Raw genomic sequence first — 13,347 nt, forward strand, 5'->3', positions numbered from 1 at the left:
GAAATGAACTTTTTTATGAAAACCACAATAACATTGTGAAATACTTTCCTTTTTTACAAATTTTTTCAGTCTTCTCAGATTTCATTTTTACCAAAATTTCACGGGAAATATTTTAAATCTTCCCCCTTCAATTTTCTTTTAAGATTTCCCTTTATATCAAAATTTCTACCTAGGAACAATTTAGATCGTTTTATTTGTAATTTGTTGTCAAACACCAGAAATCCTTAACTACCATTTTATATGAAATTTATCGTCATTTTTTTATTTTTTTTCGTGGTGCATTTCAAAAATGGGGGGCTGCTAAATGCGGATTTCAGTCTCGGAAATCCTCTATCTTTGATGGGGGATCTTGGGGGGATTTCTGGGTTTTACTGTTTTGATTGGGGATTTTTAGATCAAACGTTTTTAAAAGCCGGGAAGAAAACCTGGCTAGCTCTTTGGTTTGACCCTTTAAAAGGTCCATCAAAAAGTGCAACAACCGCCAATTCAATTTTACTTTTATAAACAACCCCAAATCCCGTTTTTTAAGTATTTTTTAACCCCCAAAGTTAAAACACTGTTTTACTATAGAGAAATTAATAAAACCCAAGAAAAGTACTTTTTTAAAATTGAAAGAAATCTTTATTTATTTTCTCGGAAACCCGACAGATTTTTACAATACTTTTGACAAAGTTTTATAAACGAAAATTCCCCCCCTGCCAACGATTAAACAGGGGTCGCCATCACCGTGGGCGAAAAAATTTCTTAAATAAAGTATCACTACTCATGTTTTTTTTTTTCGTCCGATATTTTGGGGGGAACAAAAATAGTTCTTGAAAAACAGTTGATTAGTACCTTGATTTTTGGAAGGGCCCTACCCCCCATAAAGTGCAAAGGAAGTCTATGGGAAAAAATGGGGTTCCCCAAACCCCATGTTTTTCTCACACCATCACTTTCGTCATTTCCATTTCCTCCTCCTCACATCTTCTTCCATAATTTTTTGTCACATAATACGTAATAAGGTAAACGTGGCTTTCCAATAAGCCCGGGAGAAAAAAATTGTATCGACGGAATACAAAGATGGCACGCTTCAGGTTCAGCTACAGTTCTTATCCTGTAAGATTTGGGGAAGAAGTAAAACAAAAACCTAAAGCAACGACTTAAACACACCAAGTAAATCGGTTCGGCTATCAAAATGTCATGTTTGTGATGACTTTCCTTGAACATTGGAATGGTATCATACTAGGAACTCTAACGCAGTACAGAGACCAAATTGTTTTGAAGTTCCCCGTAAGATACTGAAATCGGCTTAAACAAGAAAAAACGGTAATAAAAGGTTCTTGCACTTTTGCTAGCAGTCGAAGTAAGAATTAATAATTCTAAAAACCTTGGCTATCATAAAATTTTGGGCGAACTTTTACCGTTTTTTTTTTTACTAAAAACGTTGGGAAAATGAAATTGAGCAGGCTCGAACATTAAACTCCGTATAAAGCTCCCCTAACTTTTTACGGGGTAGGGAAAACTGACTCGGTAAATTTTCGGGAGGGATAAATGCGTGGTCAAAAAATGCATATGTCAAGGGTTAAAACCATTAATAAGTAAAAAACATTTTAAAAAAAATAGTACCATTTCGCTTATTTTTTTATTCCCCATACTTGCAATTTTCCGTGTCACTTTTGTCTAGTTTAGCTGTCTTCAGTATATTTGAAGTAGTTTTATCGTAAGTAAATTTTAAGTTTAAAATTTTTCCGTACTCCGATTTAAGAAAAATTTTTTGACGGTTTCCTTTCTTTACTAACTCTAACACGTGATTTTCATAACCAAAGTTTCTTTCTTTCACGGGGACCATTATTCTTACAAATAAAAAAACCCATTTTTTTTGCACAAAAAAAAGCCATTTTGTAGTTATCTTTTTTATATCTACAGGGAAATGATTGCCTATATTGTTTTTATATTTTTGCCAAAAAATATGTAATAAATTTTCTTATTAGTTTTCAAAATATTTTGAGATATTTGGGTTTGAAAAAAGTGGGTCATTGTTTGCTTTGTCCCTAATTCATTCGTCCACACCCCAAATGTCAATTTAATAACCACATATATTACATAAAGAAAAAATTTTAAATTTTTTTGTTTTCATTATTTGTTTAAAGGGCATCAAATTTTATAGAATACTCTTTGAGTAAAAGAACCTGCTTTGTTAGAATTGATTTAGACAAAAAGAAAAACAAAAATTTTTGTCCCAGCCTGCCTTCCCCTCAAAGGCTAGCGCGGCCGTCGGCGACACACGCAGCAATGTTTTCCAAAGTAAAAAGAAAAAACTCAGTATTGGGGAAAATTTCCCCCAGGGTGATGATTTGTCAACAAAATCCGCCAATTTACCGAAGACACAATTTTTTTTAGCTTAAACCACCCAAAGACACCATTACGTCCCCACCCCCTTTAAAAAGCTCCGCTTTCACCTAAATCGAGCGAAAATAATTTGAAAAGAAATAAAAGTAAACAACGTTTAACCTAGTTATGTGAAGTTTCAGCACTGGGACATTATTTCAAAGCATCAAAAAGAAGATGTAGAACATTTTTGAAAATGGTGGTTTTTTATAGCGTTCAAATGCCGAAAGTATGGCCCTTTTCTGATCCTTTTCCGGGTTCAGTTATAATTTGTAAAAGAAAATTGTCTTATAATAAATTTTTTTAAAGGGGATGGTAGAAATATTTTAAAAACAGTAAAAGTGAAACCATAATTTCAGGAGCCAGATAGGACATCATGCACATGCGCACGCAAAAGTGAATTAATTTTCACATGTTCAAATAATCACGTTTTCCAAATAGTTCAAATTAAAACTTTACCCATGCATAAATTTACTTTACACTTTTTGAGAAAAAATTTTACTTTTCTGATTTGTCGCGTGGGTACTCTTTGAACCTACACGAACGTATGCGACCTCGCACAAGTACAAAATCGCAACCTCAGTGATTTTAGGAGGTTCACTAAATCTAAGACAGCCGTTGCACGACGTCAGTTCAAATATTCTAAAACTATTCTTATTATTATTCACAAACAATAAACACAAAAAGCTAGATGGGAAATGGTCGCAACTTTATTTCATTGATATTATGGCATATAGCATGTTTAAATTTTTGAAATAATATGAACGAAGAAAAAAACCCTACTAAATACTTTGAACTTTCACAACACAATTACATTTTTTTAGAAAAAAAAGAAAAAGGAGTTGTATTGGGAAAGGGAAAATCAATTTTGAGGAGTAGTCTTCCCGCACAGCGGTTTTTTTTGATTATTTACTAAGCCAAAATCTTAGAAAATATGACCCCTCTTTTTCCTTTATTTTTAATATCGTTTTATCATATCCTTTAAAATGAGGTAGGTTTGTTTCCCGAAATGGGTCCAGCATGTTTTGGGAGCTCTGTTTTATAATATATAGGGAAAACATTTATGTGTGTGACCCATAGTAACGTTTTTATTATTTTCTAATGGAGGGGCTTAATTAGTTTTAAACGCAAAAGGATATCCGTGACTGGTCTATAATGTTAGGATTTACAGAAGGAAGAACAATTTAATATTCGGGCAAAGATCTCAAAATTTTTATCATTTTTAGATTAATTCGCCGGCCCCTTGTAAATAAACAAGCTGGCTCTATTCCCAAAGTAAAGAAATAATTCCGCCCTAGTAAACCCAGACTATGTGCTTCTAATAGTTTTAGTTTATTCTTCATGAAAATTACATTTGGAGTTTTGTCACTCCACAAAGAGCTGCTTGCGGTTTCTTTTTAAAAAAATTATGTTGTGTTCTATTAGGATTTGAACCTGAGATCTGTTACAGTCGCCGACACGTAACAACTACGTCATGTGTGTGTTGTTGTCCATGCCTCTGTACAGTTGTATACTTTAACAATAATAATCAACAAACATGCAATGTCTTTAATGTAATTTATTTACAGAATGCGAAGTGATTCATATCAAAAGGGTCAACACAGGGTATAGCGTCTGGTCATGTGTTTTCCCTAGTAACCATTTCCCACTTTCTTGATCGATTCTTCCGTCCGCAATGCCCGTTTCGGACATGCCCACAGGGGTTTTGTACAGTTGGGGAAGCAAAAAATTTTGATAAAAACCGACCTAAAAATTTCAAATTCAGAAAGGAAACACGTTAGTCTTTTTTTTTATTTGGTTTTACGGCGCACCAACACAGTAAAAGGTTTTAGGCGCCAGCAGGACTACAAATTTCAATAAAAACAGAGGGATGGGAAACAAAATTTGCAACCCGCTGGAATCAAAGGTACAGCAAAAACCCAAATGTCAAGACCCTATTATCGCTCCTTTCGATCATGCAAGGTAGGAGTTTTTCCAAAACTTTTCATACCAAATCGTCCCAAACCACAGGGGCCAGTTTAAATCTGTAATCGAAAATAACTGAAAAAGCATGTGCACTATCTTTTAACAACCACGGGAACTGGGGACTTAGTTTAATTTTTTTAAAGATGTAAAAAAGACATTTTGCCAACTTTAAAAACCAGCTTAGAAGCAAAAAAAATGCATCTGTGGGTTTTAAGATTGTGCCATAAACAACAGATCACTGCTGAGTTATAGACTAATGTCCAAGTTAATTTTTTTGCCTAAGGCAACGGTTAATGATAATCAGTACCTTTGTTTTTGGGAATTCGTCTCTGTATAGTCGGTCCCCTCATCCGTAAGGTTGTTCCCTTTTAGCTTCTCCTCGTCTCCCGGGAAAACCCTATCAATAAAGTAAATTGCATAAAACCACTGCCTTACAAAAAACATACGATTTTTTCGAACCACCTTACACAAGTGTTTTTTTAAAATTTGCCCCTTTTATAAAAGCTGATTTTAACGTTCTACAATAAAACAAAGACATGTTTACAGTTCAAACCAATTCCTTTCAAATGGAAAACAAACATTAAACAAAGCACCCGCGGGTGCTGACGCTCATTGATTTTTTTTTGTATAAAAAAAAAATTTTCCTACCCTGATTTTTTAAGTCCCAAAAAAAAAACCATAATTTTTTGCAAAAAGCAGGAAGGATTTTTTTTCTTGATGTACAAGTCATTTTTGATGGTGACCCCCGGGTTAAAAATTTCAAAGCCATAGCTTTAAATAGTTTTTGGAGAAAGCGCCTAAACAAAAAAACTTTAAACCAAAAAAATCGATATTTTTAAGACAAAAGGGGGCCTAAGTCTTGCAAAAGGGCCAGAGTTTTGTTTCTTGCTGACATAGTCACTTATGAGGTGAACAAGTTTTGCAATTTTAAAGCATAGCTTTAATTTTTTTGAGAAAACTGACTTAAACATATAAATCAACCCAAAAAACTGATTTTCAAATCAAAAAGGGGGAATAATTCTTTAAAAACGGATGGAGTTATGTTTTTATGTACAGGGTCAGCTTATGATGGTGAACAAGTGTTGCAAGTTTTAAAGAAACTTTGATGTTTGAAAAAAGTTGACCTAAACATAAAAATTAACCCCGAAATCTGATAATTTTTTAAATCCCAAAGGGGGGCCCGAATTTGCAAAAAGCGGGTGGAGTTTGTTTCTTTCGTCATAGTCCTTATGAGGTGAAAAATGTTTCAAATTTTTAAAGCAAAAGCTTTTTAGTTTAGGAGAAAAGCTGACCAAAAAATAAAACTTAACCAAGAAAACGATTTCTAATCCAAAAAGGGGGAAAAATTTTTTGCAAAAAGCAAGATTGAGTTATGTTTTTTGAGTACATCGCTTATGATGGTAAAAAATGTTGCAAGTTTTCAAAGCAATACTTTGATAGTTTTAGGAAAAAGTTACCTAACAAAAAATTAACAAAAAAAATTTATATTTTAAGACAAAAGGGGCCATAAATTTTAAAAAACAGGGGAGTTATGTTTCTTGCTGTACGGGGCCTTATGATGGTGAACAAGGTTTCAATTTCAAAGCAAAAGTTTGTATTTTTGGGAAAACGACCTAAACATAAAAATTAACCAGGGAACGCCGCGCCGAACAAGTGATGACCAAAAACTCATCATTTTTTTTTTCAAAAATGTTGAGCTAAGAAATCTTTTAATTTTCCCAAAGTATTTTTTAAAATATTACTTTGCTTCATTTACCTCTGTATTTAAAAAAAAACATGTAATTAAATTTTTTGATCGGAAAAAAAATTTTTTAAATGCATCCGAAAAATTTTATTAAAAAAAAGAAAATTTAAATTTTTACTAGTCCTGAATTTTGGAAAGTTTGACCAGGACTAGTTTGAATTGCTTTTTTTATTTAAATTTAAATAAAAATTTTGAGAAACAAGTCGAGGTAGCTGTTACCATTAATAGAAATTAGGAAAATTTCCAAAGGGATAGATGACTTTCTGTTACAACAACATGAATTTCAAAGATTTATAGGCTATGTCAAAATTTCAAACTTAAAACGTTGAATACCATATGCCTAGAACATCGCATTTTCCAAGTTGGATAATACTAACCTGTATCCAGAATTCCTCATACAGACATTCTGCCGTATGCTTCTGAGTTTCCCACGGTTTTGGCACGGCGCACAGGTCAGCACCGGTCATCATCAATGCTATAAGAGCATCACGATGCTCCGGGATATCCATGCTGAACTCCTCTTTCTCCAGCAGGTTTGCTAGATACTTCTGGTTTCCAAAATATAATGACAGATCTGTTGCTATGATGGTCTGCCTGCAAGTTTTAAATATCTTTTTTTCATAAAAGCAATTAGCGGGGATACAAACGTTTTCTTGTTTTTAAATAAGCCCAGAAACAACTTGATACTAAAAATGTGGTTCATGAAATGCATTTTAACATTTCATTTTGTAAAACAATTGTAAATTTTTGAGTAAATTTCCTAGACTAGTTTCTGAAACCTGGATGCAAAAGATCAGAATAATGTAATTACGATTGATGTTTTTACCTAATTTTATCAAGAACTTCTTTATGTTCGTCTGCTTTCAGGAATGAGAAGATGTCATGTCCCTCCGCGTGCAATATTGTTACCGTCTGCTGATAATGGTGGCTTTCCATAATTGAAGATGAATACAGGGCAGCAAGCGGAAGATCCATTTTCTTGAAGAACTCATTGTTGTATCCACGATGGTCAATATCGTGGCATATTGCGCCTATAAGGAGAGCAAGCTTTTCATGAAGAGTGAATTCTTTATCCTTCGAGGTTTGTATCATCCGCCAGATGGCGTGAGCGACATGGAAGCCATGTTCCCAGTTATGGTACGCGACTTGACGGTAGTTTTTACGGACAGTGAGTGTAAATCTACATAATATGTCTATTGCAAACCGATCCTCTCCGAATGTGTCATGAATCATCTTGATAAAGAGATGTGGCAGAATTTCAGCGTAGCTGTATGCACAGAAATCAAAAGAAAAGAAGTCTTCAGGAATCTTGTCATCTTGCAGGCGGTATTCTGACTTCAGTTTAGCAACGCTTTCCTCTGTACAGGAGATGTGGAATTCAAGGACTTCCATTGCAACCTATGTCAAAAATGTTGTTTTTGGTAAGTACACAGAGGAGATTTGATGGACAACAATATCACAGAAAGGGATTTTACTGAGATAGAATAGTTTAATTAATTAATTAATTAAGGTAAAAAAATTACACGCCCAACAAAAGGCATTAGTGCGATTTGCAATACCTAGCTGTGTTTTTGTATTTACTGAAAATTTTAACAGGGCGTGTAATCTTTAATATGCAAAACATTGCAAAGTCGGACCATATATGCAAGATTTGATTTGGGTACATCAGTGCTATATTTGAGCCGCGCCATGAGAAAACCAACATAGTGCGTTTGCATCCGCGCAGTCTGGTCAGGATCCATGCTGTTCGCTTTTAAAGCCTATTGCAATTAGAGAAACCATTAGCGAACAGCATGGATCCTGACAAGACTGCGCGGATGCACAGGCTGGTCTGGATCCATGCTGGTCCCAAACGCACTATGTTGGTTTTATCATGGTGTGGCTAAAATGATAAAACACAAAAGTGAGACATTCTTTCCAGTTGACTTTGTCTATTTCAAATGTGCAAAAATATGTAATTTGTTTTGTACCTTGTGCATTGTCTGCTGTCGAGTAAGACTGCTATAAACGCGGGAGTAGTGTAATGCCAGGGCACAGTAAACAGCGAATAACCTGAAAGCATCCTCATCGTCTTGCGTGAAGCAATCCCCGTTGATTCTGGAGAGAAAAAAAAACTCCAAGAGTAAAGAAACTATTTCAAAGACTTTATCATGACAGAGGACGAAACAGTTTTTATTCCGATGCATTTAAAACAGTAAGGTCAAACTAGCCTAAATAGTATTTCCTATATATTCAATACAAACAATTTTCAAAGTGCTGCCACACATGGCAAGACCCATTTCAGAGAACAAATCCTTACCTCATTTTAAAGAATTTTGATAAAACTGACATAAATGAAGAGAAAGGTAGGGGTCATGTATCTTATAATGCTTATTGTAAAATCACTTGAAATCACACTGCTGTGACCTGGAATAGTACTATTCGTCGTGAGGGACCTCCGTGGCCAAGTGGTTAAGGTCGCTGACTTTGAATCACTTGCCCCTAACCGATGTGGGTTTGAGCCTCACTTTGGGTGTTGAATTCTTCATGTGAAGATGCCATCCAGCCCGGTGGTTCTACCCAGGTACCCGCCCACGATGAAATAATGCACGGAGGGAAAGTCGTCACATGACCTGGTATGATAACTAATCTTATCTATAGATCATCCGCCGACCGCTCTTATAAAATTATGTTTTCAAGAAATTAAAATGCACGTAATGTTCTTACCTGTTAATCATTTGAACCACTCCTATAACGCCGTGTTTTCCGGATATTGGCATGCACAAAATGTTTTTGGTATGGTACCCGGTCTTTTTATCTATCTCAGGATTGAAACGAGCGTCTTTGTAAGCGTCTTTGATATTCACGATCTGAGAAAATTTATATAACAATGTTTTTAAGCGTTTGACCCTAACATGAAAAAATAGCTACTTAAAATACTTTACATTAAAATGAACTTCTTTCTCATTATTGTCATCTCGATTCCTATTTTGTTCTTCATAGTAGCAATTTACAAATTGTAAAAATAAGCATTTCTTTCTTACCATGAAATTCAGCCCTTATGAAATCTCATGTTTCCCATTAAATTTTCTGGTGCACAAATTCATTTTACAGAAAGAAAAGCACAAACCTCGCCTGTTTTGGCAACATGTCCTGCAATGCCTCGATCTCGTGGGAAACGAATCTGAGACTTCTTTGACACCACTGGAGTACCGTCGTCTGCTTGTTTGCCCTCATCGAACATATCAGCATACAACTCTTCCCTACAAAATACAAGACGTAGTCAACATTTATTTTCAATGTATATTTTTGTTTGATTAACCCTTACCATGTTCTGCCTTTCCGACCAGTGTAGATCATGATCAGCCTGCACATCCGTGCAGTCTGATCATGATCTGCACTGTTCGCCATTCAATCAGTATATTTTTGACAAGCACCCCTTCTAACAGCTAATGGTACTGTCCAAATTGAAAGATGGACAAGTTCATTATAGAATTTCAGCAGGGTAAGGGCTAAGTTAGGGATCTGTCATATGCTGAGATGGTGAGCAAGTTGGTTAAATTGCACAATACATCTTAAGTTTTAATGGTAGGGACATCATGAATAGACAGTTCGAAACATATGAAGTTTTAACATGAATATTAACTCGTAGTGAGTGACTCGATTAACTTTTCGAACAATTTAAGTAGGAGCTTTATATTAGTTACTTTTTAATGGGTTTTCTGCAAGTCAATGCACGCGTCTTGAATACACTTTATAGATTATCCAAATCAACCGTGTATCTATCATACCTTTCCTCGTCGACCAAGAAGAGAGCACACCTATCAGCAGACACGAGATTTTTCGTGAAGATCATGATGTGGTTGACAAGATGGTCTATATTGTAGATATCGTCAAACATCACTTTGGTTGTCTCTAACAGAAACTCGTTCAATGCCTCGTGAATCTTCATCAGCTGATAGGAACAATAGAAAATCATGTAGTGTACTTAATTTCATATGTTATTACTGAATTCGTTTATAATTTTATGTAACAGGCTGAAAATACTTCAGGCCTGACCGGGAATCGAACCCGGGACCGATGGTCTAGTGTTAACATGCTTGACTGTCAATCAAGAGGTCCGAGGTTCTAATGAGATGCACTTGAGTGTCTCCCACCTAACTAAGAAGCTAGTACTGGTTCCTCCTAGGAAAGACGGCTTCGCGATATCGGTGCTATCAACCGGAGACACGTTAAAGAACCAGATTGTCTATTCGCAAAAAGCTAGGCTAAATAAGCCAGACATGCCTGTATCTAAAGGATTTCTCTCCCTCCCTCTCTCTCTGTTCTGGGGGCTTTCTCTCGCTCTGTCCCTTTAGTCAGATCTCTCTGTGTTTGTACCAGTAGAGGATGCATTTGGCGCACTGAGTGGCTGCCTTTGCAGTATGTAAAGCACTTCTGAACGTAAAATCATGAAGAGGGCGCTATATAAATCTCGTATGATCATAATAATGAAACGAGTATTTTATAATTGTTTTATAATGTTCCAGTATTTAAAGAGTTGAAACAAAAAGAAAACAAAAAAAACTTTTAAGTCGATTTTCTCGAAATGAACTTTTCACCTGGTAGAACATTTTGGAACAGCGGGGGCTATAGTGCAAGTCACACAAATAAACAAAAATGCATTAAACAAGTGGGATTTTCTTACAAAACATACCTTGTTAATGTTTATTTTCTGCACACAAGCATTTATCCAGCAGAATATGGCGTTTGTCAGCTCAAATGCCGTGTCTTCAAAGCGAGCCTCGGTCCAGCCCCTCGAGAACTCGGCCACGGCGAAACACCGGCCGTCTTCTAACACTATCGGGATGGCCATAACATAATGGGCACTCTCGTCACCTAAAGCTATACCTTAAAATATAAATAATTTCTCGGATAAAATGGTTTTTCTTTTTAAGAGCTTTAGTGATTTATTCTATATACTAACTTTATTTATAAAGCCTGTGTAACTGGCAGCGTCAGTAAAATAAAACGCTACTCTTCTTTTATTTCTTTTATCTATTTATTTATTTTTTGTTATTGTTTTTGTTATTTAGTATTTACAATGACAAACTGGTATTCGTTATTTACCGTTGTTTTCTACCAAAGTTTGTAAAGAATTTTGATCAATAAAACTTTCAAAAAATTTAAAACAATAATTAATATAAATTAGAATCAACCTTAAAATTTGCACATAAAACAGTCTTACACTTTAGTTAATCGGATCTTGAGGCCGTAGCATACTGGCACAACAAGAGTATATCAGAATTCTATAAATTTTAAATATATTTAACAACGAATAATAGATTGATAAAAATTAACTTAACATTGTGTGTTCATCAGCACCTTTTGGAAATCTTGAGTCTTGAGGTAGATCCATAATATTAAGTGACTTTTTCTCGACAGCGACATGAGCCGACACAGTTAAGTGCTTTCCAACTGGGCCAACAACTTTAAACCCTTTCTCGGGTTCATATAGTGCCAGATCTACACCGTTCGGTCTCGTGACATATAATCTGTCTTTGTCCGAATCGACAGCGTGTCCGACAACTTGGCATATTTCGTAAATCCTCTCGCAAATTTCCTCATCTTTTGTACACGTGATTATTTTATGACACAGCTTGGCTATTCCCATTTCTGAAGCATATTTAATGAGTGAGCTTGCTGCACGACGCTGTTTATATAAAGATGTTCTCTTTGTCGTTTTCCGTTTCTTTAACAATATGCCTTGTAGGTACTCTGCGCTGACATTATTCTGCAGAAGAAAGTCCTCTAGTACTGACGGGTATCGAGCTATGTACTCCTTGACCTGGTTTGCCATACATTTGCTGCTTGAAGCCCATCTCTCTGAAGCTCTGAATCGAGGAAATGGTGACCGCCTCCCAGACGACAAACTACCAAAAGGTGAACTCATTGACCTCTATTTGTTACACAATCCAAATTTTTATTTCTACTTACTTAGAAAATTACTAGTTACATAAACTGTGGTCGCTAACGTAATAGACGTCGACAACGACGTCATAGTTGATATAAACCGACGTCATATGGCGTCATAATATTCCTGCTTTCAAAAATAGTAAATAAAAGAAAGAAATGTACTCAAGTACTGAACCGAATGTCTATATATAAGACTTCATTGCGTACATGTATAGATATAGGTTCCAGCTCTGTTTTTGTATTCCGTTCAGTGGAGTCAGTTTTTCTTAAATGATAAAAACATTAGGAAAATAAGATAACTTATTTCAAATAAGAAATAATTACAAAATCTATTAATGAAAGTAATTCGATTGGTCATACATCGATGAAGACCTTCTTTGTTTTATTTATTTTTGGGGGCAATGCCCCCAGATTTAACAAACCGTCTTTCAATTTTCTTGTCGAGCAAAAAATATGACCAAACTGACAACACACAGAAAACAAGTTCCAAAGTATTTACCAAACATAACTTTCATATTGCATTTTGCAATTATATTTTCGATCCAGACATGATTAAATAGCTCTTCACATTTTATATTAACAACAGTATACTGCATTATAAATATAAATTATAATAGATCTTCTTAAGCGTAAGAATAATAAAGACGCTTGATTTGATCACGTGATCGATTCTGAAACCGACACTTGTTTTGATCATGTGACCTATTCTGAAATCCAATAACTAGTTTCAATACGCTCAAAAAAATGTATTCATGATTCTGCGTGAAAATAGCAACTACCAAGGAATTGCAACGCCACTGATAAGCCGATAGATTATTGATATTTTTCATCACCGTGCCTCGACACTGTTGTGGATGTGTATTATGGAGAAACTTTATCAGTTTGCGGCGATCAGTACGTACCGTTTATCAGTAGGCGAATCTATAAATATGCGGCAACATCCTATAGATCCCGATTCGCAATCTGTTAAAATATCTTTTCTGTGCAGGTGTTATTTCTAAAATATTATTTCAGAAAATAGAGTGCTGAAATGAAATACTTTTCGCATGTCTAAGAAAATATTTTCAAGAGATATGTTATTTATAAAAATTAATACTATATAAAAGATAATAATAATAAAAATAATATAAAAAACAGTGGTTTACTTGAAATAGAATAGGTAGAAAACATTCATCACTTATTCGTCAGTTTGAATTTATGACTTATTTGGTTCGGGGGAGGGGAGCGGTGGGGGGGGGGGGGGGATTAATTTGACAATTTGATTTTTTGTAATTATTATCTAATCTAATAATCGTCAGTAGATTTTTACTCTCATTGTTCGAATTCGTAAAATCAAC

At 35.1% G+C, this 13,347-nt stretch overlaps 1 protein-coding gene across 1 annotated transcript; it reads right to left on the reverse strand.

Annotated features, from left to right (window-relative positions):
• Nucleotides 1-4,632: 4,632 nt before the first annotated feature.
• LOC123559024 (cAMP and cAMP-inhibited cGMP 3',5'-cyclic phosphodiesterase 10A-like) lies at nt 4,633-12,077 on the reverse strand. Its single transcript, XM_053544603.1, has 9 exons — nt 11,420-12,077; nt 10,752-10,945; nt 9,847-10,010; nt 9,186-9,318; nt 8,783-8,925; nt 8,047-8,173; nt 6,903-7,474; nt 6,453-6,670; nt 4,633-4,718 (listed from the first exon to the last, which is right to left on the reverse strand). The coding sequence occupies exons 1-9, from the start codon at nt 11,985-11,987 to the stop codon at nt 4,633-4,635; spliced, it is 2,205 nt and encodes a 734-aa protein (XP_053400578.1). The 5' UTR covers nt 11,988-12,077.
• Between the last annotated feature and the right edge of the window lie 1,270 nt (nt 12,078-13,347).

The sequence above is a fragment of the Mercenaria mercenaria genome, chromosome 5 (assembly GCF_021730395.1).
Source record: "Mercenaria mercenaria strain notata chromosome 5, MADL_Memer_1, whole genome shotgun sequence".
In the NCBI taxonomy this organism is placed as follows: Eukaryota; Metazoa; Mollusca; class Bivalvia; order Venerida; family Veneridae; genus Mercenaria; species Mercenaria mercenaria.

Coding starts and splice junctions, on each gene's coding strand:
- LOC123559024 (XM_053544603.1), bottom strand. CDS start 11,987: ATGAGTTCACCTTTTGGTAGTTTGTCGTCTGGGAGGCGGTCACCATTT. Junction 10,011..10,751: donor AGAAAATAAACATTAACAAG/GTATGTTTTGTA, acceptor TGTTCCTATCAG/CTGATGAAGATTCACGAGGC. Junction 7,475..8,046: donor GACAGCAGACAATGCACAAG/GTACAAAACAAA, acceptor TTTTTGACATAG/GTTGCAATGGAAGTCCTTGA.